General features: G+C 39.1%; 3 protein-coding genes and 1 pseudogene across 3 annotated transcripts; 1 reads left to right on the top strand and 3 right to left on the bottom strand.

Moving 5' to 3' along the window:
* Positions 1-7,345: 7,345 nt before the first annotated feature.
* LOC145973711 (uncharacterized protein F54H12.2-like) lies at positions 7,346-8,686 on the bottom strand. The gene is made up of 2 exons (XM_083103289.1): positions 7,771-8,686; positions 7,346-7,608 (listed from the first exon to the last, which is right to left on the bottom strand). Exons 1-2 carry the CDS (start codon positions 8,684-8,686, stop codon positions 7,346-7,348), a joined length of 1,179 nt encoding a protein of 392 aa, XP_082959415.1.
* A 1,582-nt stretch (positions 8,687-10,268) lies between these two features.
* Positions 10,269-11,385, bottom strand: LOC145973710 (uncharacterized). The gene is made up of 2 exons (XM_083103288.1): positions 10,977-11,385; positions 10,269-10,900 (listed from the first exon to the last, which is right to left on the bottom strand). The coding sequence occupies exons 1-2, from the start codon at positions 11,383-11,385 to the stop codon at positions 10,269-10,271; spliced, it is 1,041 nt and encodes a 346-aa protein (XP_082959414.1).
* Positions 11,386-17,860: 6,475 nt separating this feature from the next.
* Positions 17,861-22,020, top strand: LOC145973332 (uncharacterized). The gene is made up of 4 exons (XM_083102610.1): positions 17,861-17,949; positions 19,053-21,009; positions 21,103-21,196; positions 21,281-22,020. The coding sequence occupies exons 1-4, from the start codon at positions 17,861-17,863 to the stop codon at positions 22,018-22,020; spliced, it is 2,880 nt and encodes a 959-aa protein (XP_082958736.1).
* Positions 22,021-22,642: 622 nt separating this feature from the next.
* Positions 22,643-24,097, bottom strand: LOC145973331 (uncharacterized; annotated as a pseudogene).
* Positions 24,098-27,582: the final 3,485 nt, after the last annotated feature.

Below are 27,582 nucleotides of genomic sequence, written 5' to 3'. Positions count from 1 at the left end.
CATTGTCTTGCATAAACAAGAAGTTCTCTCCGATAAAGGGTGCATACGGAACAACATACGGAAGGAGTATGTCTTCCACGTATACATCTGCGTTCATGTTCCTGTCAAAAAAGTGCAAATCTGTATGAGCGTCCGCTGAAATACCTGCCCAAACCATCACAGAGCCTCCATTGTAGCTGTACCTTTCACTTACAGTACAATCTGCAAATCGTTCTCCACGACGACGATAAACTCGTTCTCGTCCATCTGGAGAATAGAGACAAAAACGAGATTCATCGCTAAAGAGTACTTTGCCCCAGTCTGCGTAATTCCAGTCTCTATGCGCAACTGCAAAATTGAGTCGAGCTACGCGATGACGACCTGTAAGAAAAGGTACAGCCGCTGGCCTGCGCGAAAACAGATTTTGTTCCGCTAATCTTCTCCGAACGGTGTCAACGGATACATTGCAATTGTGGACATCCCTTAAATTGTTTCGAATTTGAACAGCTGTTCGATGTCTGTCTCTTAATGAATTTAAAACAATAAATCGGTCATCGTTTTCATTGGTACGTCGAGGGCGCCCAGAACCAGGCCTCCTCTTGAAAGAATTGGTGTCTAAGTACCTGGCATAAGCACGTTGCACAGTTGACACTGACAGATCAAGTGCCTCAGCAACGTATCTTCGACTTCTGCCATCTTCAATTAAAGCAACAACTTGAGCAGCTTTTTCTGGAGTTATCGTTGCCATAATCGAGAAGTAATTTCGAGAAGAAGTAATTAATTATGGTTTCAATAGATGAAGTCGCAAGGAGCAACGCGTCTAGAGAGCTAGCAAATCAATCGCATAACTTGTACTATAGTCTTTCAATGTTTTTTCCGTTTGAGACGTGCTTATGCCAGGTACATTGAAAGACTATAGTACAAGTTATGCGATTGATTTGCTAGCTCTCTAGACGCGTTGCTCCTTGCGACTTCATCTATTGAAACCATAATTAATTACTTCTTCTCGAAATTACTTCTCGATTATGGCAACGATAACTCCAGAAAAAGCTGCTCAAGTTGTTGCTTTAATTGAAGATGGCAGAAGTCGAAGATACGTTGCTGAGGCACTTGATCTGTCAGTGTCAACTGTGCAACGTGCTTATGCCAGGTATTTAGACACCAATTCTTTCAAGAGGAGGCCTGGTTCTGGGCGCCCTCGACGTACCAATGAAAACGATGACCGATTTATTGTTTTAAATTCATTAAGAGACAGACATCGAACAGCTGTTCAAATTCGAAACAATTTAAGGGATGTCCACAATTGCAATGTATCCGTTGACACCGTTCGGAGAAGATTAGCGGAACAAAATCTGTTTTCGCGCAGGCCAGCGGCTGTACCTTTTCTTACAGGTCGTCATCGCGTAGCTCGACTCAATTTTGCAGTTGCGCATAGAGACTGGAATTACGCAGACTGGGGCAAAGTACTCTTTAGCGATGAATCTCGTTTTTGTCTCTATTCTCCAGATGGACGAGAACGAGTTTATCGTCGTCGTGGAGAACGATTTGCAGATTGTACTGTAAGTGAAAGGTACAGCTACAATGGAGGCTCTGTGATGGTTTGGGCAGGTATTTCAGCGGACGCTCATACAGATTTGCACTTTTTTGACAGGAACATGAACGCAGATGTATACGTGGAAGACATACTCCTTCCGTATGTTGTTCCGTATGCACCCTTTATCGGAGAGAACTTCTTGTTTATGCAAGACAATGCTCGACCACACACTGCGAGAAGAGTGTTTGATTTCCTCGATGAAGTTGGCATAAATCGACTTGTTTGGCCAGCAAGTAGTCCGGATTTAAATCCCATTGAGCATTTGTGGGACAATCTCGGCAAGAAAGTACGAAATCACGTACCTGCACCTCAGTCACTGCAAGAACTTCAAAGAGTTCTTCAAAATGCATGGGATGCAATTACGCAGGATGAAATAAAAAGACTAATACAGAGTATGCCTGATCGTATGAATGAGGTAATACGCGCACGAGGAGGTCATACCCACTATTAATACACACATGCGTGCGCCCGTACACACACACACACATACACACACACACACGCCACAAGGAGAGTTTGGAGTCTTTAAATACTGTGGAGCTGACGAACCACGGGGTCCTTATCCTTGTGGTATACAAACGAGCACACACACACACACACACGCCACAAGGAGGGTTTGGAGTCTTTAAATACTGTGGAGCTGACGAACCACGGGGTCCTTATCCTTGTGGTATACAAACGAGCACACACACACACACACACACACGCCACAAGGAGGGTTTGGAGTCTTTAAATACTGTGGAGCTGACGAACCACGGGGTCCTTATCCTTGTGGTATACAAACGAGCACACACACACACACACACACACACGCCACAAGGAGGGTTTGGAGTCTTTAAATACTGTGGAGCTGACGAACCACGGGGTCCTTATCCTTGTGGTATACAAACGAGCACACACACACACACACACACACACACACATACACACACACACACGCCACAAGGAGGGTTTGGAGTCTTTAAATACTATGGAGCTGACGAACCACGGGGTCCTTATCCTTGTGGTATACAAACGAGCACACACACACACACACACACACACACACACACATACACACACACACACGCCACAAGGAGGGTTTGGAGTCTTTAAATACTGTGGAGCTGACGAACCACGGGGTCCTTATCCTTGTGGTATACAAACGAGCACACACACACACACACCTAAATTAAATTGAAATTATGTGCAACCATTTTTTTTCAAAATAGCGGATAAATGAAAGCATACAAAACCGATAAATAAAGGTTCCCGCTTTGCTCCAGTGCGTGGCGTGAATCAGGTATCGCAGCCCAATGGGACGAAATGCATGTGAAAGTGTGGAGTATCACCTTTACAATGCTTTTTTACCGAGCTCGATACGATAATTATTCGCTGAGCTGCAAATTGAAGAAGAAAAAAGAGCGTTTTTAATTAAATTCGGAATAACTCAGCGAAAAATCATCGTATCGAGCTCGGTAAAAAAACATTTTAAAGATAACACTCCACACTTTCACGAGCATTTGATCTCATTGGGCTGCGTTACCTGATTTACGCCGTGCACCGTCCCAAACTCGATCCTTTAATAATCAATTTTACATCCTTTCACTTCCTTATCCGCCATTTTGAAAACAATGGCTGAGCATAATTGCCACTTAAATATTCTTAAAGTGGACATTACAGCCTTCATTTTGTTTTTTTAAACATATTTTTATCATCATTATTTACCAAGTTATGATCATTTAAAATTTGATGAAATTTTCTCAAATTTTAGGTGTACCGCTTTTTTTGCGGGTGAGTGTATATCGCTTATATAAATGGAAATTTTAACCGTTATTTATTCAGTTCCTGTTTTCACCTTGTCATATAATCACTCACAAACGTATAATTCTCTCAATTATAAGATTACTTAAGATTACTTATCAGATTGACTCTAAAGTTTCTATGAATCCTTGTATCTATCAATTCGGTATCAGTCTGCACTTTAGTCATAGGTATTAATTGTGCAAAGCCCCATTTGCTTATCTTATGTGTGCAATGTGTATGTGTTCAATATCATGCGTGTAATCTGCATGTGCGCAATAAGGTCATGTAATGTATGGAGAACGTCTATTTTAATTTTTATTTGTTACGTGAAATAATATTATGTGCATGTGCACAATGTCATGTGTGCAATGTGTATGTGCGAAATAATATCATGTGCGCAATCTGTATGTATGTAATAATTTCATGTGTGCAATAATGTCATGTGCGCAATCAGCATGTGTGCAATAATGTCATGTGTGCAATGCGTATATGCGTAATAATATTATGTGTGCAATGTGTATGTGCGCAATAATGTCATGTGTGCAATGTGCATGTGTGCAATAATGTCATGTGTGCAATGTGTATATGCGTAATAATATTATGTGTGCAATGTGTATGTGCGCAATAATGTCATGTGTGCAATGTGTATATGCGCAATGAAGTCATGTGTGCAAAGTGCTAATGCGGCTTTATTATTTTATGTGTGCAATAATGTTATGTGTGCAATGTGCATGTGTGCAATAATGTCATGTGTGCAATGTGTATATGCGCAATAAAGTCATGTGTGCAAAGTGTTTATGTGACTTTCTTATTTTATGTGTGCAATAATGTTATGTGTGCAATGTGCATGTGTGCAATAATGTCATGTGTGCAATGCGTATATGCGTAATAATATTATGTGTGCAATGTGTATGTGCGCAATAATGTCATGTGTGCAATGTGTATGTGCGCAATAATGTCATGTGTGCAATCATACTTTCGTATTTTCATTTTTTTCGTGTCTGTAATAATACATGTAGGCAATCGGGACGTAGGCAATCGGGAATGTCGGCAAAATGTTGTGCGCAAATGAAGCAGTTGGCAATCGGGAATGCAAATGGGACCCCCCCATATTTTTTATATAATAAACTATTATATAGAATTTATAATATAAAATTTATGTATGAATTGTTAACTTCATTTAAAAAGAAAACTGTATTTTTAACAAATCATTTTTTATGAAAAAAAAACTATTTTTAGTGAACTTAATTGTTAATGAAATAGAAAAAACTGTAAACATAGATAATATGCACATATTTAGTAAATATTCTATGTTATTACTCAACGTAAAATAATTGTATGTTTGACTCTTAAAGCTCTTGTAATTATAAAATTATGAAAATAAATATTTTTGCGAACTTTGCACATTATAAACTTAACATTTGGTTTTTGATTTTATATAATCAATTTATAGATATTTCTCAATTATCTTGAAGTTCAAATACAAATGACATTTTCCTTTGACATTTCGTAAAGGCATCCTGAGATAATGTACGAAGCTGGGTTGTTAAATAGTTACAAAAAGCCATCACTGGATCAGATGTATCATTTATAGATTTATCTGTCGCTTTTATTTCTGACATTATAGATTGTTGAAATAATGATAACTCATCATTCTCTTTGTTAGTATTCATACGTCGCTTCTTTCCTGCTTGTAGATATTTTAACACACATGCACACATAAATATGTCATTGGGATATATACAAAATAGTAGGGATGTAAACATTCATACCTGACAGTAGATATGGGCCACTATGGTGCGTCAAAACAAACCCCCACCATTCGGCCCCTGGCGCCGTGGGCGTGGCCAAGTGAAGTGGAGGGAGGCGTTCTGATTGGTGGAAACAATGCCCCACCTCCCGAAGTCTCGATTTTGATTGGCTTGCACCATAGTGGCCCAGAGTTTGATTGGCTTGCACCATAGTGATCCAGAGTTTGATTGGCTCGCACCATAGTGGCCCAGAGCTGCGATTGGTCGACGCCGGCTGTGTCGCCGATTTATCAAATTTTTATTTCCCTACCTCCGCGGTACTAGACTCGAAGAAGCAATCCTCCTCCCACTCCAGCCCTGGCCCATCTGTATAGGGTTCCGAGTCAAATTCCCGTTACCTAGCCCTTAGTCGCTCTCGCTACGTCTTGGCAGAACGAACCCCCCCCCCCACCTACCGACTTTCGGAGGGTAGCCGGCGGTATATGTCTCGAGGAAACAATCCTTACCTCCCCACTCCGTCTCGGGGCCCGCTATGGAATATCGAAACAAGCCCCCTCCGCTCGAACGGTTCATGACGCACTTTATCGGAAAAAGAGACAAAGCATCTCAGTAGGAGACAATAATTATTATAATTATTATAATTATTATAATTAGACTACATTGCACTACAGAGGTAAAAAGATGAACATGCGGATGATTGAACGCGAGGCGGGGGTGTTATAAAGGAAGAAGGGAAAAGTTAAAAGTATTAAACACGAATTAAGATAAAAAATTTTCACATTTATTAATATACCCGCATACAATTCGTAGTACTTCGCAAAAATTTTTTTTATATCTTCTTACAATTAAACACGCTATTAATTAACATTATATTTTTCATGTTTTTTTTCGCGAAGAAAAATTTTATAAAATAATTCTACGATTAAATGATCGTTATATTTGCAATTTTCGGAAAAAAGACTAAGAAATCCATCGAGATCGTAACCGCTGCACATATAATATAAAAATACACAACTGTAGAGTCCGCAGGTTTGAGAGAAAAGCCCTTGTAGTTGTTCGGTATTCCATCGATAAATGTTGGAATTTCGTCGGAGACGTAGGAAAAAATCCGGATACAAGGGCGGTATTCCGTAGCTATCGAAGTATGTCCCTGTACCGTCTTCGTCGAGGAAGAAAGCGATCCAGTGTTCTCCAGGGCGATTATGATTGTCCGTATTAGCGACGATGGCCGTCGACCTCGTCCACGCCATCGGCAATTTGTCGGCAGGATAGACTCCCACATGTTTGACATCTAGCTGGCGCAATGCTTGCAGAATTTCGCGAGAGTCCATTTGTTTGCAGCGAAGACGAGCGAACAAGCGGTATTATTTGAATAATTTCTTTTGGTAGCTTGTTTTCGGGTTGTACAGCTAACGGATTTTCTGTTTGCGCGGGGCGGTTAATAGCCGCACGTTCGATTTTTTGCAGATTTTTCTTCTCTATTTTATTATTTGATTGTGCTTTAATATTTTCATTTTCATCGTCGTCGTCGTCGTCGCTTACTATCAAAATTTCGGGAGAACTGCAAGTCGTTTGAGTAATGCTATCTCCGTCGCTGCTGAAATTATTTTGCGCAACAATCCAGCTTTTTAATTTGTAAGCGTTGCGTAATGCACAATGAAAGATTCCGAATTTTCGAAATCCGTGATGTCCGCACTCTTCTTCTACCGTCAGATTTTTGAATGCCGGTGAGATGCCTTCCAAATTATATATATTTCTAGAAAGTAGATTCCTCAAATAACTCGCTTTCTCGTTTCCTCTAACATAAATGTGACGCACGCATCTTGTAATTTGCCGCAGTTGCGATGTAAAATATTTCGGATTAGTTTCGCCATCGAACCATTCAATGCCGTGATGATTTCGCGTGAGCCAGTTGTTTTCTTGTCTTATTTTTTCAGGTAATTCGGCAAACGAATGCGTCGGTATCATAATCCAATGATCGACGATTGGAGCGTCAATCGCTACAACAGCAACCTCCTTAGGGATAAACTTTTTCTTCGCATCGCGGAAACCCTGAATATCGACGACTATATCCATCTTACGAAAAAAACTTATGTGATTCGACGCGAGGCTCTATGTAAAACAACGACGCCGAGCGTGTCTCCAACGAAACTGAATATTTTTCGAAACGTTGCGCACTGATGTCGGAGTTTTGAGCGAAGTAGAGGGGGGACAATTTTAAGCGTCTATAAAAAATTTACCCCGAAAAATCGACGATGACCTGACGAGACGAGTCGATTTCTATGACATTATCGAATTCGGCATAGATAATACAATTAATCGTCTCGGAAAGTGCTCTTACGAATCGCACTTCTAATCGTAAACTACCATGTTTGACGAGATTCCAATGTCCAGCGCAATTAGCGGATAGATCGGGAGTAAGATCAAAAGCGAATAAAGTATACCCTTTGAAATAGTCGTCTCTGCTTATAGAATTTCCCTCGTTCAAAAAATGAATACCTGTTCCCGAGAAAAGCGTTTGATAAGCTTCGATGTAAAGCGGTTCCTCCTCGGAGAAAGCTGGTTGCAAAGACCTACTGGGGATTTGCGTGCCATCGACGTACAGCGAGAAGAAATTTATTCCGTAGTTCTTGAAATTAAACGGATTTAATTTTCTGTCACCGTTAAACGCTTTATTATTAACGAAACCGACTATTACTCGCTTCGGTAATTGACCGAGTATTACATTATCTAACGATTCACCCATAACGCCGCTATGAATCGTGAATGTTTTAACCTCGACTCTCGTGAGCGGATACTTGGCTGTAACTTTACTCATCATTCTAGCATGCGCGAGTAACAAATCCGAGCTTATTTTCGCCCTTCTAACGAGCAAGGTAGCGTCGAGAATGTGAATTTTCGATGTTCCGCTACTTTCCATGAGACAGAACGAATCTTTCGGACGAACGAATCTCAACCGTACTTCTACACCGTTAATTAAAAATTTGTCTTGATTGAAAACGTCGCAATGGAGATGTCCTACGAGATCTAACGCCTTTCCTCCGGAAATGTAACGAGCGCGTCTCGCGAGAGCGGGATTGCCGGGATTTGTTTCCAACAGATCGTCCATGTGTCCGGGTGCATCCATGTCCCATAGACAGGAAGTTAGATGGGAAGTTTTTGCGGGTGAAGAATAATTTAACAACGCCTCTATGTACGCTCGGTACGCGTAAGCGTTGTTTGGAGGCGACACGAGCTTTTGATTGAAATACACGTCGATTTGATTGAAGATAGAATGAAGCAAATGATTTACAGGGCCTACGGCTATTCTTTCGGCGCTTGTTCCTGAAGCCTGTCTCGCGGAATCGGCGTTTGTTTCTACACGTAGACGAAGACTCAGCATGGTGTGCGTGAGATCTAAATATTCTTCTCCGTGTCCGGGGATGACGAATTCTATCGGCGAGTTGTCCGAGAGAAAGGTCACGGGTTTGTAATGAATCCATTGCGAATTTTCGATGCTAGTTTGCGTAGGTGGTAGAGAGAAGAGATCTAGTTCGCTCTTTAAACACTCGCTCGAATGCGTGTGAAGAAAAGACATATTTCTTTATCGCAAATTGCTCGCTGTCGTCCGTCGCTCGCCACCGTCGTTAAATTAGAATGCTCCGAATATAACCGCTTAAGAAAATATATCGGATACGGTACGTTTTTTACCGATTTTACGTCGTTTCGCAGACGTCTTAAGTCTTTTTTTCACAACCGTACGACTTTTCTTCTTCTTTTTATTTCTCTGCGCTTTTGTACTCGTTCTTTTTTTCCCAACCGCTTTGATTTTCTTACTCGTCCGTCGTCGCTTGCGAGCCGATGTTATTGCGGATCGTGCGATGTGATTATCAAGCCCGACAAAAGGGAACTGAGCTACATGCATTTTCGCATCAGACTTATATCCCGAACCCTTCATTAGACTACTTATTTTTTCTTTGGCTTTTCTCTTGAGTTTGTCTCGCGATTCTTCAAAACGGTGTTTGGCCGCTACCTTAAATGGCGTATTGTTTTCGACGTCTTCGATTACATTAACGCCAGCCCGTAAAGCTTCTTTTCCCACAGCTCGCGCGGCTTTACCTAAATATGGTAGTACGCGTCTGAATAATCCCCCGAGAAAACTGCCGATTCCGTGACCGCGCTGATAGGGCGATCCGACGAAAACTCGCGGGATTCCGCCGCCGCGACCGCCTCCGTTCTGTAATTCGTCGCGATATACCGAGTAATAGTCCATTAATAATAATAATAATAATGAACGGTCAAATGCGTTTTTCTCTTTCGCGGATTCCGTGTATTTTATAATATCTAATCGATACACCTAAAATGCAAAGTTACCGTCAACGTTCCGAATTCGAATGGTATGCTCTTCCCCAGCTGATCTCTTATATCTATTTCGATCGTACGGAAACTCGTGAATCGTATCTGAGTGGATGCAAACGGATAATCGTTTCGTGCATCGTGCGCGACTATTCGAAGAAGAGGCGATTGTACATCGCCCGTAATATAAGGTTCGCAAATGTCGCAGTAGACGAAAAGTTTGTCTGGAATACCTCGCAACAAACTAGCTGGTATGTCGGCTATTATATAGTCGTCACACGTGAGTACAAAAGGAAATTTTGGAAAAGCAATGCTCGAAGAAGGAGGAATGTCAGGATTGTAGTAGATCGGTAGTAGATCGTTCGAACTTCCACAGCGTGAATCAAAACCGAGCATACGACAAAGCTTGTCGGAAAAATGCACATGATGTTCCATATCGCCTTTCCTCTCTTTGCAGGAAAGTCTCATAACAACTTTACCACCAGCTTTTAATTCCCAAACGACATGGGCTTTTACGGGTTTGTACGCGTCATTCATTGTCTCTATAATATCGCGTACGCTCGAATAAACGCCTGGTGATACTTCGACATCCGCATGAAAAAACGCATCGATGCTCTTATTAATATCGATAAATTTTATTGTTCTTTCTCCAGGGCGTATATATAAAAAGCTACACGGAAACTGGATCTCCGTGAGCGCTATTTCCCAACGACCGCTTAAGTCTATACGCTGAGGTAATTCGGTGGTGAAACACGTTGTTTTATTTTCCGGAAAGTAGCGCATGCTACTATTACTCGGGAGGATTATGTGAAATTCTTCCCTTCTCATTTTGATATTAAACTCGAGGCTGATATCCAAGAATCGAATTTAGAAGGATATCCCCGCCAACTAACTAGTAATTGTTTATTGTCGCCCCGTCCCTTGGTTTTTATCACGTGGTCTACGATAAATTCTCCCTCTCGTAAGTCTTTAATAACTTGCGTTAATTCCTGCTCGTAAAAAATCCCGTCTATAACCTCGCCCTGTAAATCGCTTAGTTCGTATACAGGAGGTCTTCTCCATTCGAGAACGCGATGAATTCGAAATATTTCTTCACTCCATCCCGCCTCGTATCCTTTCTCAAACGCTGCTTTTGCTCTACTAATGCGTACGAGCTCGCCCGCTCTGTATTTACACTTTTGTTTGCGCCCGCGATTTTTTCTTCCTTCAGCATCTTCGACATTGATATTCCAACGTCGATTCATATTTTCTCGCGCGATACGCGCATTTTCCAACGTAACGATCGCTGGTTGCATTTTAATGCTAGAATGACGAGTATGATTGTAAGCGTGAACAATATCCTGCAAAATATCGATATAACGGCGAGTATTTTTATGTGTAAAATAGCGCCACATCCTCTCCTTAAGTGTTCTATTGAAACGTTCGACTATAGCTGCTTTGATATCGGGATTTCGCGCTACACGAAATCGGATGTTTTTTTCTTTTAAGAATTGTTTTTGTATTTTGTACAGCGCTCGCGATAAATTCTTTACCTTTGTCGGTTTGTAGGTAAACGGGTAAACGTTTTTTGTTTCTCGAGAATATGTTCTGAAAGGCCTTTATCACGCACGCCGAAGTTTTATCGCACAAAGGTTCTACCCAAGCAAATTTGCTAAGTACATCGATAACCACCAGTAGATAGGAATATCCGTCGTTATAACTCTTAAGATTACGAAGATCGATTAAATCAGCCTCCCATAAATCATCGATATTTGTCACGTTATAATGTAAACGCGGAAATTTTCGTCGTACTGGATGATGCAGCGTGTACGCGTCTTGCGATTTAAGCCAGTCGACAACCTCGTTACGCGAGAAATTCGGCTTAGCCGCTCGTGATAAATTGACCGTCGCTGAATAACCCGCGTAGTGCGAAGGATCGTAATATAATTTTTCGAGTTCCATCTTATTAGAATTTGCTCCAACCGAATAAACCTCTTGCTTTCTTCGTCGGGGAATTCTCGTCCTTACTTGCTAATGTTTTATCGGCCTCATCCTCATCCTCATCGGCAGATATAAATACCGTATCTCCTTCGGATACAACTGTCTCGTTTAACCTGCTGCGTGAACGACGAGTTTTCGGAGTGGAAATAACAGCTGCTAATTCGCTGCTTTTAATACGACGAGCTATTTTGCCTACGTGTAAAAAACTACGATTTCCTATGAGACTGGAAGGTGTGTTTATGTCCTGCAGTAATCGCGCAAACTGAACTCTTCCGATTGCTTTTACTGTTTTTCTCTCGCGTATCGCGTCATTTATGAGATCGCTAATATTCGAACCCGTTACAACCGCACCGTTTATAGTCACGAGTCCTTGTCTATCCCAACCGATCTTTGACGACGGAGCATCGAGTAAATATTTCAATAGCGTGTGAGCTTTGTAGCGATAAGTTTTCGGCACACTTTCGATTATATTTTTAATCATTTCCGCCGATTGATCGCGTTTTTTTCCGAAACTATTAGCGTCACCTCCTCCTCCATCTTCAACACTACTAATTAAAGTACGCGTAAATTCTTCGGTATCGTCATCTTCCAAGTACATGTCCTCGTCTTGCTCAGTTTTATCATCGGCGTCGCCGTTTAAAGCCCCACGCGAATCTTTGCGAAAACGCTTTTTTGCATCCCGAACAAAGTAAAGATAACGTTGAAGTACTTCTTTATACATTTTCCATCTTTCACCCTCGTCGGCGGGAGTCGAGAGATTGAGAATACGACACATCTCCGCATCGAGTCGCGATAAAGGGGTTCCCGGTGTCCGTACAGATTTATTATTGTCATTTTCCGTATTATTAACATTTTCCGACTGTTGATTTTGCTGCTGCTGCTGCTGCATTCGTTGCATTTTTTCGAGATTTTCCGTAGAAATTAAAACCATTTTTTTAGCCTTTTCCATTTTTAATACTTTTCCAAATATTATTATTTTTCCTCACAAAGAATATAAAGAATTGTATTTCTTTTCACTCGCCGATAATCCGTGATAATAAAGCTCCGAGTATAGGACCGATAATATAGGGTAAAAATCCTCCGCGTTGTACCAATAGTTTTCTTTTAGTCTTCAAATTACCCCGCTTTGCCGCGATGCGCCGTAAAGTCGTTTTATGCTTGGACAAGCGCTTTTTTTCGCTAGATTCGAGCGGTACGTTACCTTCGAGCGTATTGAAAATACACTCCTGAATACACTTTACAAATTTATTGTCGGCATCGCGTAAGAACGCCGCTCTTTGATTTTTTTTCAAATAGCATAGAGTTTTTAAGAGACACAGGTTCCTCTCTCCGATGCAACGTTTTGCAGTCTTTATTGCGCTATTCGGTAAATTCCTCGCTGTCGCTGTCGATGATGTTTTGTTAGGGTCTGCTTTTTTCACCATTGCGTCGTAATCGCACAACTACAACTCGCGGCTGCGAATACCTTTCTTTTATACGCTTCCGGCTCTAATGACAGATTTACGTGGTATGTAGACGTAATGTAGAGTATCCTCCGGAAAGATACACGTGCGAAATCGGTATTCGTCTGGAGTCGATTGTTTCAAATCGAGCAATAAATATCCATGCGGCTTCGAGGTAGCGTCGTAGTACGCTTCTTCCATAAATTTTGGATCGTCGGGATATACCTGACGCGCTAAATGACGAATTTGCGCACGATCGCGCGGATTTTTGAAAACTACTATATAATTCGCGTTGAGAGATATGTCGCGCTGTCCACGTCCCTGATGGAAAAAATTTTGCGAAATGAGTATAACGCTGAGATTCTTATGATGACTTCCTTTCGTAAATAGATCCACGATAGCGTCGCACGAAGACGATTCCCTCATAAGATCGTCGATTATCACCAATTTCGGAGAAAGCGCATCGTTAGAATAATCCTCCGGACGCGGTAACCCTTCGCGAAATTCGATTATATTTTTCCTCGATTTTATTAAAGCATTATCGCTATATTTGCTCTCGCTTTTCTCTTCTTCTCTCTCTCCCGTGTCGCAATGTAAGCACTGATACGCATCTTGCCACTCGGCGTAATAAAATAAAATTCTCTCGAATCGGACATCGGACATGCGGGATAAATGTCGAAGAAATGTTTTCACGAAAATTGTTTTCCCGCATCCCGTAGGACCGCAGACGATCGACGTCCAAGGATGTTTCCAGCGCACGTCCATTACACAAAATAATCGATTTCGCGTTTAGGAACAATCTCATAAATAAAAAAGTAAACGACGATATTTAACAACAATAATCTAAAAAAGAAAAAAATGCGCATGCTCCTCGAATATTATACAGGAATGTAAGAAGAAAATAAGCTTATTCGCGTGGGGCCCCATCCGCGCCGGCCACGTGCTCGCGCTAGCGTTCTCTGTTACGCGTGCGAGCGGAAAGCACCGCTGATTAGATGATACACGACGCGCGACCGCGAGTAAGCGTATTCGCGCGAGGGTAGGCTCGCATCGGCGACTTTCGCGAGCACCAACGCTAATGAGCTTATAATTGATTCTCCATATACGCTTATAGTAAAAATAAAATGCTTAAATTCTGGAAAATATATTTTAAATCGATGTATCGCCTAAATTACAAAATACCTGTACATACTCGTATTTTATGAATCAACTGATAGCTGACTCAGACAAACACTATCCCCCCGTGATATAATAATAATATCTAGAGATTCTTAAAACCCTAAACACACGTTAAAAAACTAGAGACATTCAATAAAATAATCTCATCTTAAGATAACCGTCAATGGTTTTCATTTTAAAATAACCCCGCTATATTTGCAATAGTGATTAAGAAAACAATTCTGTTTCCAAATAATTTAGGAAGATATGGAAAATATTCTCACCTTGAATCTACCCTAGCGAAACCCTCATCCTAAATCCTCAACCTATTTTTTTCTCATGCTGAAACAGCATATATACCGTATCGACTAAGAAATCTGATAAGATTTCACATTTTTTTTAAATTAAACATTCAGATATACCCCCGCCCGTAATATCTATAAATTTATCATTCGAATCTTCCTTAATAAAACATCCCCTAAATATTTTTCCCGTGGTGAATCACTCGAGATATAGCTTAGAGAAAATTTTTAGAAGTTTCTAGAAACGTATATAGAAGTTTCTCGGTATTTTTCTTTGATTATTGTAAAATATTTTGTTTGAATACGCATTTATGCTCACTTCTGCCCATATTATTTCCCCCCACTCTTTTTGCTTAGATTTTTTTTAGGTGGGAGAAGCAGTAATATAAGCGCGAGGACAAACCGTGTATTCATTCGAATTTCGTCGTTAACAGAAGTTAAGTCTCGAGCGAAGAAGAAAAATTCTACGCAAATACGCTAACGTTGTTGTTGTGATTATTTTTTGCACAGTACATTTTTCGAGTTTGTTTCGAGTGGTTAATAGTAATGGCTGGAACGACGGAAATAGCCAGTTTTGTGAAATCCTCGCATGTTTGCGATATTAAGGAGCCGGGAAATGGAGACAATAAAATCGGCAACGGTGGAAGAAACCGACATTTGTTGCTATCAACAACATACGGACTTAATTCATCCTTCACTAAGAAGATACAAGTGGGATTGCAATCGACGAAGGAAGACTGTTTTGTTCCAATTGTTAAATTAACGAGCAATAATGCCGATGGGATTTGTCTCGACTCCGACACGTGGCAGCAATTTCAATCCTGCATGGAACATATGAGACAGTATTTGAACGACGATCAAAAAAGAACGGGAGGAATAAATCCGATTATTATTAACAATATCACCATCAACTTTACCAGCGCTTATGGCTCGAGGGCTATTCTAGTGGCATACAAGGAAACCAACGAATATTCCGCGAGTAATGTCGAGAAGGAAGAACAACCTCCGTCGAAGAAACGAAAAACTTATAACACCGCTATCGTGATGCAGAAAGTTACTTTCCTCGGCTTGGAAAATATAAAATGCATAGATACGCATTTGTCGCAATTAATTAATATCGTTGATACTGTCAATACATGTGCTAACTATATAATAAACGAAATAGAATTAAAACTTCCCTCAACGTACATAGATTGCGAAATTATAAAACTCACAATTAAAGGAAATTATGAACAAATCGAACAAAGTGTTCGAACTCAAATTAATAATTTAACATTTTTAGATGTATATTTCAGCATTATATTTGTAGAGATACTTTCGCTTAAATTTAATGAAATTTCTCGTGCGATTTTACAAAAACGAAAATTTTATGAAAACCAATAAATAAATGTACATCGATAAAATATAATAAATAACATGACAAGTTTTTCTTAAAAAAAAAAATTCACAGAGTACTTTTTACTACGTTTTCAACATATTTCCCGATATCTCCTTCTGTCCTTTACTGCGAACACGCAGCAACACGTCGTGTATTATTATTATTATTAGCATTAAACGTGTATTTTTTCTTATAAAGAAACAAATAATTTTAAAAATTTATTATATTCGTGCAATAGCTATGGTCGACGCAAAATAAAAATCTTTGACAAATAAAATAATTACAAATTTTTTTTTTATTACGCCTAGTTTTTAAGAAATCATATGCGTAAACCATTACTTAATTAAGGTAATTAGCAAAATGTTTAGCGTCAGTTGCTTTCTCGAAAAACAAAATAAGAAATGAAATAGATTATTCGCGCTACGGTGAAAAATATAATTACAATACGGTATATACGACTACAAGAAATTTCAAACTTCTACATTTTTTATGGACTTCTCCGTGCGCTGATAAAGGTTTGTTTGATTTTCCTTTTTGAGTGGGGAGGAAAATATATAAAATGGACAACGCTTAACCGAATATAAGCATTTTCGAGATTTTCTTTGCCCGAGGAAACTTGTACGATTTTCACTCGTGTGTTATTCCTTTAAGAAAAAAAATGGCGTGTAATAAAAATTTGATATCGAGTTGTGCAAAGTTGGCTGCGAGTTTATCTCCAAAGATAAATTCCGCGAGCTACATTTCCAAATTAACGGAAACAAGTGAACATAATTACAGCGTATTTTCGAATTTCGCGTGTGCCTGCTCCGATACATTGCTTGCAATTTTATATAAATTGGAGCATTTCGGCGGCGACGCGAAATTACTAAATATTGCCGGCGAAATAATTAGTGCACGAAGAGCCTTGAGCGAAGATGAAAAATATGAAGAAGAGGAAGATGTAGGTGGACATATAACCTACCTACTTCAAAACTACAGTAGGATCCAGTCGACGGGTAATTATTTTACTTATTTTATTTATTTTTGCTTTCAAAGAAAAAATACGAAAAATCGCGATTATAAAGTTAAATATTTAATTACTAATTAATCACAGGAAACAATAATCTCGCGAGAACAGCGATAGTGCGACCTTCACGTAGACGCCGCGCAGAGGAAGAACCCGAGGCAGGTCCTTCGCGTAAGTTTTGCACGTAATGAAAACGAGTGCTAATTTTTCTCGGATAGAATGTTCGGTAGTAATAAAAATAATCAATACTAATAAAAAATATTCTACATTTCAGGAAGACCGTGATTACTCGAGGAAAATCCGGCGATTCCCGTTGTTTTTGACGACGACGACGACGAGGAAAACATGAACGCTGACGACATCACATATGCAATCAGTAGCCCTGATAGCGAAGTGTTCTCGCCGGGTAAAGATGATGATTATGTAAAAAATAGGCTAAAACGAAAATTCAAATATAAAAATAATTTTAGAACTGTTTTAAATTTTGTTTCTATAATATTAAATATTCGAATCTTAAAATATTATTAGAATTTCCGCGAGAGATGGAGGAGCGCGAGAGAGTGGAGATTAACGAAGAAGAGCCAGAAGAGAGTGGGGAAGAAGAAGAAGAAGTGCAGGAAGAGGAAGAAGTGATAGTGCTGGAAGAAGAAGAAGAAGAAGAAGAAGAGACTGTGAGAGAGGAAGAAGAGGAAAATATATACACTCCCTCCAGAGAAGGTAACTTTAATAATTTATTTCTCGATATATTTTTATGCTCGAATTTAATCCAAATTCTTAATTTTTCTTTAGAAACTCGTCGCTGGGGGATTAGCTATTCCCCAGAATATTAGTAGCGGAATAAAAAACAACAAATATTGCTAAAAAGGTGAGATTATTTCGTTGTATTATAATATTTATAGTACGGATTACATTCGAGTATAAAAATATTAAAATAATAAAAATAACAAAAATAGTATTTATAATTTATACGGTTTTTTAACAGTACAATACGGAGGTGGTGTTGACGGCCAACAAAATTCAGCGCTCTCCCACACCAATGAGGAAGAAGAAGCGGAAGAGGATGAGACTGAGGGGGAGGTAGCCGAGTTACCCCGCTCGGAAAATATTTCATCCGAGACCGAGGAGGGTGAAGAGGACGAGGAGGAGGAGCATGAGTACCAGCAGCAACAGCAACAACAACAACAACAACAGCAATAATAACAGCAACATCAGTAGCAGCAGCAACAACTTCACCAACAGGTCGGAAATAATAATTTTAATTTTGTAAATTTAATATCGGAAAATGCGCGACAATTTAGAAGATTCCGGGTAATCGGTAGAGAAGCGAGTTTCGCGATACGTCCGTTGACTGAAGGCAACGATATATATCACTCGTTAGAAAACGCGTTTCGCGAAATTCACGCGTATGCGTTAAATTCATGTGAACCGGGCGATTACGTAGGATTATCGTTTGATTCGCCGAATTTATCGCACGGTCCTGCGGGTATATCTTTTCGTCCGGCGCGTGATTTGAGTTACGAGGACATTTGGAGACTTGTGAGTTCGTTAGCACAGAGCGCCGGTGGTCTCGATATCGCCGACCAATTTAACATACGGGTTTATAATGTCTCGATGCCTTCGGGTCGCGGTCGCATCACGTTAACACGGGAGGATGTCGCGAAACGTTCGATAGTCGAAATTAATAATTCCGATAACCTGTGCTTCCTTCGAGCTCTCGTAGTAGCTCAAACTTATAGCGAGCGCGGTAATATCCGTACGGGTGAGCTGCATGAGAAATGGAACGCGATAAGATATCAGCATTCTTCGTTATAACGCGAATGTGCATTGCAATTAACGAGAAATGCCGGTGTCGCAATACCGGAAGAGGGTTGTGGAATTCGTGAAATCGAACGTTTCCAGCGTTATTTCGCCGCCGACAATATCGCAATTATTGTGTATAATTTTAATACTTTCGGTCGCGGCGAAAAACCGATGTATGACGGTGCCGAAATACTCGCTTCTCTCGGACGCGAGTCCTCGCGGCGATTAAATATCATGTATTACGAGGATTCGCGACATTATAATCCTATTTTAAATTTAAAAGCCGCCGCTGGTACTCGCGATTATTGCGTAGCGTGTAATGTAGGCTTCCGAAACGATAGACCCAATAGTCACCGGTGCTTAAATAAATGCCCGCGATGCTTATCCGCACCACCGTGCGATTCCACTTACGCCGAAATAAAATGCGACGCGTGCAATCGGCTATTTTACGGTGCAAGGTGTTTCGAGTGTCATCGTAGCGAGAAATCGTACGACGGTAGAACACGCGCTAATGTTTATAGCATCGTGCGATTTTGCGATAGTTGCGGGCGTATCGTTAAATCGAATTTAAAACACGAATGCGGCGTTTCTTATTGCAAATTATGCCGTTCACAACAACCGCGCAATCATATGTGTTATATGCAACCTCTTCGACAACGTGTCGATATTTCCTCTGCCGGGCCATCTTCATCAGCGATGGTACCGGATGAGGTAGATATATCTAGCACGAGAGAAGAAGCACGGAACATATGTGATAACGCGGAAAAGAACGAACGTGCATATGAACGCGGAAAAGGACGTGTGGCTTTCGTATTTTACGATTTCGAAACGCGGCAGGACGAGACGGTCGAAGGAACGGGAAATATAAAAAAACATATTCCGACGCTATGCATCGCGCAACAGATTTGTGAAGCATGCGTGGGGGAAAATAACATGTCCGTGTGGTGTCGTTGGTGCGGAGTGCGAGAGTTCGTATTTCAACGCGATCCGGTTAAACAGTTTGTAGATTTCGTTACGCGTCCGGTAAAATATTTTAAACACATAATTTGTATAGCGCATAATGCGAAAGCGTTCGACGCGCAATTTATTTTGAAATATATCGTGGAAAATTGTAGGGATATTGAACCGAAAGTAATTTTAAACGGCACAAAAATTATTCTTTTAACCGCGGGACATACAAAATTCATCGATAGCGTTAATTATATCCCGATGCGCTTATCCGAATTACCTAAGGCTTTCGGGCTAAAGGATACTGAGGATAAGGGCATTTTTCCGCATTTATTTAATACTATCGAAAATCAAACGTACGTCGGACCGTTACCCGATGTACAATATTATTCTCCGGATAACATGAAATCGCAAGAGCGCGAACGCTTTCTCACATGGCATACCGAAATGAGGGAAAAAAATACCGTGTTCGACTTCCAACGCGAGATAGTGCGCTATTGTCGTAACGATGTTGATATTCTTCGACGAGCGTGCGTAGCGTTTAGAAAAATTTTCCTAGATCGCGGAAATGTATGCCCGTTCGAGGAATGTACAACTATTGCTTCGACCTGCATGACGGTTTTCCGGAAAAACTTTTTGCAAGCCGATACGATAGGCATTATTCCTACGGGGGGATACAGATGCGCGAGCAATCATTCGCGTAAAGCCTTACAATGGCTGATATGGATGGAGCGCGAACTCGACCGCCGTATAAATCACGCGGGGCGTGCGCGGGAATATCGCACGATCGAGGGTACGCTCGTCGATGGTTATTTCGAAACGTCTGTTGCGGGAAGGACGCAGCGTCACGTGTTGCAATTTCACGGTTGCTTTTGGCACGGATGTCCAACTTGTTTCCCTGTAAATCGCGATAAAGCGCTTTCATCGGGGGAGGATCGCGGAGATACATTAAATTCGCGATATGAACGAACTCTCGCAGTTTCATGGCGCCTTCGTCAGCGGGGATACATAGTGTCGGAAAAGTGGGAGTGCGCCTTCGACCAAGAAATGCGCGACAATCGCGTAATGTATGATTTTCTCGCGAATCATCCGATGGTAGAAACACCACCGCTCGATCCTCGCGACGCGTTTTTCGGTGGGCGTACGGGAAATATCGCAACTCAATACGAAATCACAGGTACGGAGAAAATACGCTACGTCGACGTATGCTCATTATACCCGTTTGTATTGAAGACGGGCGCTTTTCCGATCGGTCATCCGGAAATTTACGTCGGCGATGAATGTAGCGCGTTAGTCGGAAGGTCACCGAATTATAATTTCGACTCGCTCGAAGGCCTCATACGCTGTAGAGTACTCCCTCCTCGTGATTTATTTCACCCCGTACTTCCGCATCGCGTACGAGGAAAATTACTCTTCGCGTTATGTCGTAGTTGCTGCGAAACATTTTCTCAGACACCGTGCACTCATAATGATAGCGAGCGTGAATTCGAGGATACCTGGGTAACCTGCGAATTACGCAAGGCCGTCGAGAAAGATTATTTCGTAACGTCGGTAAGCGAAATTTGGCAATATAGAGTTAGCCAATACGATCGTGCGTCGCGGCAAGGTGGATTGTTCGCCGAATATATTAATACGTTTTTACAGCTTAAACAGGAAGCCAGTGGTTGGCCGAGCGAATGCGGGGAAAACGACGATGAGGCAAAAGAGCGATACTTGAGGGAATATGAAAAAACTGAGGGTATCGTTCTTGATAAGCGAAACATCGCGCGGAATCCTGGTTTACGCTCGGTTGCGAAACTGTGCTTAAATTAATTCTGGGGAAAATTCGGCCAACGATCCAATTTGCCGACTACCGAAATCGTAAAAACACAACAACGTTTCGCGACATTACTAACGAGCGCCGAATACGAGATAACCGACATATTACCCGTGAATGACGAGGTAATGTATGTTTCGTGGCGACTGCGACAAGAGGCTCTCGTTCCCTCGCCGATAACAAACGTCGTGATAGCAGCGTATACGACTGCACTAGCGCGTTTAAAATTGTACGAGTACCTAGAACCTTTAGATCGTCGTGTATTATATTACGATACGGATTCGTGTATTTTTATAAGCACCGGTGATTCGAACGAATACATGCCGCCTACGGGAAATTTTCTAGGCGATATGACGGATGAACTCGAAAGCTACGGCCGCGGTAGCTATATCGAGGCGTTCGTGTCCGGGGGCCCGAAATTTTACGCCTACATCGTGCGAACACCGGAGGGTAATACTCACGAGACTTGTAAAGTTAAGGGTATTACTCTCAATTACGAGAACTCGCGACGAATTAATTTTAATGCTATAAAAAAGCTACTATTAGCGAGAGAAAAAGACACACAGGAAAACGAAGAAGAAGAAAATAACGAAACTTCGATAAATCTACGCTTTAATGCGATTCGACGTACGGCGTTTCATGAAATTGTTACGCGAAGTGAAACAAAAATATGTGCGCCGGTATTAGTAAAGCGTAGATTTATCAATAGCAGATATTCGCTACCATACGGATATGTGGCGGTATAGCAATATTCTTATTTCTTGGGTGACTTTTTCTTTTTTAAATAAAAGTCGCGCATTTTCCGATTTTATTTTAAAAAATAGAATTATAAATATTGTAAGTAGCATAAGAAAAATGTAAAATTTATAACAATATAAATATAATTCTTCTTTGTATATATTTCTGTATATTAATAATAAGCAAAAATTTTATTAAAAAATGGCTGGTTTTGAAAAATATTAATAAATGTAAAAATTTTTTATCTTAATTCGAGTTTAATACTTTTAACTTTTCCCTTCTTCCTTTATAACACCCCCGCCTCGCGTTCAATCATCCGCATGTTCATCTTTTTACCTCTGTAGTGCAATGTAGTTTAATTATGATAATTATAATAATTATAATAATTATTGTCTCCTACTGAGATGCTTTGTCTCTTTTTCCGATAAAGTGCGTCATGAACCGTTCGAGCGGAGGGGGCTTGTTTCGATATTCCATAGCGGGCCCCGAGACGGAGTGGGGAGGTAAGGATTGTTTCCTCGAGACATATACCGCCGGCTACCCTCCGAAAGTCGGTAGGGGGGGGGTTCGTTCTGCCAAGACGTAGCGAGAGCGACTAAGGGCTAGGTAACGGGAATTTGACTCGGAACCCTATACAGGTGGGCCAGGGCTGGAGTGGGAGGAGGATTGCTTCTTCGAGTCTAGTACCGCGGAGGTAGGGAAATAAAAATTTGATAAATCGGCGACACAGCCGGCGTCGACCAATCGCAGCTCTGGGCCACTATGGTGCGAGCCAATCAAACTCTGGACCACTATGGTGCAAGCCAATCAAACTCTGTGCCACTATGGTGCAAGCCAATCAAAATCGAGACTTCGGGAGGTGGGGCATTGTTTCCACCAATCAGAACGCCTCCCTCCACTTCACCTGGCCACGCCCACGGCGCCAGGGGCCGAGTGGTGGGGGTTTGTTTTGACGCACCATAGTGGCTCATATCTACTCCTGACATTTTAAGATTTTTTATAGCTGTATTCTTACAGCTGCTATTTGGTATATTTTTAGATATTTCAGTCTCTTCTATCTTCATCATCGAATTTACATTTTGTTGTGTTGATGAATAATCTGATGTTATTGCTCTAAATTTACGTTGGTTACAATAATCAACGTTTTCTTGCAAAGAACTTTCTGAAGCTCCTGTATCACTTAAATTTGGACTTGATGTTATATATCGGTTTCCTGAGAATGTACAATTTTTATTACTGTTGCTTCTGCAAGTTGTTAGACTCGTATTACTATTTAGCTTTTCTAATTGTTGCTCTATGTAACGTTTATCACTATTAGTACTGCAAGATGCAGGTGGGCTTATGTTACTAAATGTCCTGGAAATTAATTAATATAAACATATTTACTTAAAGATTATGATATCATATAATGACTATGATATTATTTACGTACTTTCTACGCATTACTGTTGGTCTTAAAAATCCTAACAGTTCAAAATATGGCCATGATACTTTAGGCTTAGCTTCAGCAGCACTTCCACTTGGAATGTACTTTTTCTGTTCACTTAATTTTCTGACATAAGTATCTCGTAAATTACGCCATTTAACATTCGCGGTACCTGGACGTAAATCTTAAAAAGACATTTATAGCAATTTTAAAATATAAAAATATATTCTTTTTCTTCTTTAAAAATTGTAAAAATTGAACAACTTACTTAGTCTTTTATCAATCTCTGACCATAACAATTTTGTCCTGGCTGGACCTCGTTTTTCATAAGTAAAGTACTGTCCCACAATGGTGTTCGCTTAAAGACTTCATTAATTAATTCTTCTATATTTTGGACTTCGGTCAAAGTTGTTTCAATTGGTGACGATACCAAATTTGAATTATCATTGTTTGTATCCGGCAATTCACATTCATGATCGTCATCAATTGGATATTCACCACAATCTACGCAAAGTTTGAACTAAAACAAAAAGACAAATTAAATGTTACGTAAACTAATCCATTAAATAATATAGATGTAAAATGACAAAATAAACATAACCTAGATTTAAATACATTATTTTATATTAAACTTTATTAATTACCATATCGTCCTCCATTATGTAATCAAAATTACGCTTTCTGCAAGATAAATATTATTACTTTCTTTCAAAATAGGTATTAATAAACGTTTTACGTCGAGTGAATGTCTCTTCTTTTAAGCTATATATTATCCATCTCTTTTGTGACTAGACAGTCGTATGACGTGCTTCGTTGTGCCTGTCGTACGAAAAAGTTAAATCTTGACAAAGTTTTTCGTACGACGAACAGTATCGTACGACAAAATATCACTAAATAGAGTTTCTAGAAATCTCATTCTCTTATTGGATATCGGATGTCGTACGTCGGACATCGGAGGCAGTGTGAATCCTCCATAAGACATACGCAATTGTAAAAAATTACAAAAATTGTAAAATTTTGAGCGCATTCGATGCACTTTGACGAAAGTTAGGCCCTGCACACAATAGAGGAATAAATATTAAATATTAGGAATAAGAATTATTTTAAAATAATAAAATCAAAAAAACTGATATACAAATACAAATTTGAGTATAAAGAGTTCTTATTAATTTATTAGCCCTTTATATTCAAATTTGTATTTGTATATCAGAGTTTTTTCAATTTTATTTATATTAAAATAATTTATATTCCTAATATTTAATATTTATTCCTATATATTTTCTCTATTATGCGCAGGGTCTTATGCTCAAAAAACCTGAAGGTAATATTTGGCCGGTATTAAATATGTGATCATCAATTTAGACAAAAATAAAATTTATTATCGCGATTGTATAATATCACTAAACGTTTATCAATAATGGTTCTTCTAATTTATCATGATCGTAATAGATGACAATTAAAAAGCAATTAATGTATAAGCAACAAATGTAAAATAAGTGATTCAAACATATTTTACAACATATTTTGATTCATTAGATTATTAGATATACACAAGTGTGTATGTATGTCCTAAGACATTTAAAAAACAAAGAGGAAACTATATATTATAAGAAAAAAATGCGAAAATTATTTTTCTCACTGTGTTCTTCCCGATTTATTATCTCGTATTGTTTATAATATATCTATTTGAGACAGTCTATTTTGCACTTCTAATTCACGCAAAGAATAAGAAACACTTTCTGCATTGCTGCTTTCGCTTGAATGCTGTTAACAAGAAGTGAATCATCCTTTTAAAAACTTCAGCGCATACGCTTCATGTGTTATCATTTTTCAAGGATAACAATTAAATGGTCTCTGTCAGGATATGGTAAAGAGGATTCAGCGTTATTTTTAATGCAATTGATGGAAAGAGGACTCGGGACTCATCTATCGCGACTGTGAAAATTCTTCAAAGATACTTTGCAATTTGTGATACAATCCTTTCCAACGATCAGCATCTATAATAGATCATGAAAACGTTACGGTTGAATCATCCGAGGAACGAGATTGCGTGAATGATATTAGTGAAACATGAGAGAAAGTCAATGAGATTGATTGATTGACCTTTATTAGCTTTCTCAGCTATTTGTAGTATACAATATAACATTAAATAATATATATTCCTTTAACATTCGCTTAAATGATTCGATCCTATCACAATGTTTCATTTCGGCTGGTAAATCATTATATAATTTCACTCCTTCATAAAACATACTCTTTTGCGCACTTCTTGTTCTGCGAAATTGTATTGCAATATCTCCGGCCTGTCGCGTTTGTCTTTCACTTACATTTCCTACTATTTCTAGTCTATTTCGTAGCTGCTCTGTCAGCAAATTCCTTACAATCTTAAAAATAAGTAAACATACATTATAGTATAGCCTCTGTCTTACGGACATGAACTGCAACGCTTGCAGCATACCCAGATAGCAAAATGATGCAAACTTTACGTAAAGTTTGCAGCAAATTCGAGCATGCCTTTGTAGCAAAATTACGACAAGGTGTGTCCGCAAAAAGTTTATCTTTTGCTGACAATGCTTGTCGCAATAGCATGACGCATATTTTACGTAAATAATACGGCAAATTTTGCGATGTATAGTACAACAGCAAATTTGTAGCAAGAACAGGGCAAACCTTGCCACGCACGGCAGGATAACAAATTTATGGCAAGAATAGAACAAACCTTGCCTTGCATAGCATGACAGCAAATTTGTGGCAAGAATAGAGCAAACCTTGCCACGCACGGCAGGATAACAAATTTATGGCAAGAATAGAACAAACCTTGCCTTGCATAGCATGACAGCAAATTTGTGGCAAGAACAGAGCAAACCTTGCCACGCACGGCAGGATAACAAATTTATGGCAAGAATAGGACAAACGTTGACTTGCATAGCATGACAGCAAATTTGTGGTAAGAACAGAGTAAACCTTGCCACGCACGCCAGGATAGCAAATTTGTAGCAAAAATAGACAAAGCTTATCGTAATAATGCGGATCGTATAAATTAATGAGTTCCATTAAACAGGTTTTAATAAAATTAATTAAATTTTACATCAACAAATAAATAAAAATAATTAGATTAGAAATGTTCTTATTTTTTGTTTTCTAATTTAATTATTATTTTTATTTATTTGTTAATGTAAAATTTAATTAATTTTATTAAAACCTGTTTAATGGAACTCATTAATAATTTATACGATTCGCATTATTACGATAAGCTTTTATCTATTTCTGCCACAAATTTGCTATCACGCCGGGTATGACAAGATTTGCTATTTTATATATTGATAAGAATTATATTATTGATAAAAATAAATAAATAAATATATATATATATATATATATATATATATACTTTTCAAACACACTATGTGTGTGTATGTATGTATATAAACATATGCATATACACATACAATGCTATCATTTGAAGAATATTATATCTAAAAAAAGGCATATTATAACAATTAAATAGAAATCAGAGATACTATAACTAGGTACATATAGATCTATACATCCACATTAACATATTGCGTAACTTTTACATCATATCTATATTTTATTTTTTTCTATGTAAATAGTTATAAATCTCATGGAGAATTATTATAGATTCTGCTGCATATAAATTACATACATTATTTAAAAAATGCGACTTATATTTAACACATTATGCTGTTACAAACTTCCTCTTCAATGGGCTTAAATGTTATTGTGTCTTCATTATAAATTTTTTAAAAGTGAAACCTTTTATCCCTGCAGATTTGAATTTTCCTTGATAATGCGTGCCATCTTCGAATATCATTACTCCATGACCCTTCAACAGACACACACAATGTCAATATATATATTTCAATTATCAATATAATTTATATCTTCAATGTTTCTTATATTAAGAAGAGATTCGTGAATGTATAGTCACCTTAGGACATCTTGCGTAAAAGCTCCTTCATAATAAATGCCATCAAGTGTTACAATTAAACCATTGCCATGTTTCAAATCGTTATTCCATAATCCAAAATATTTTTCGCCTGTAACATCATTGAATAATAATTTCGATATTGTAATTTTAATTTATCTTAAAAATCATATCAGATTATTATTATTATATTAT

This window comes from Camponotus vicinus, unplaced genomic scaffold (genome assembly GCF_025532165.1).
Source record: "Camponotus vicinus isolate PSW18456_S1 unplaced genomic scaffold, iyCamVici1.0 SCAF_6, whole genome shotgun sequence".
NCBI classification, from domain to species: Eukaryota; Metazoa; Arthropoda; class Insecta; order Hymenoptera; family Formicidae; genus Camponotus; species Camponotus vicinus.
Note: the sequence above shows the minus strand (reverse complement) of the source record. Positions and strands in the feature narration are given on the sequence as shown.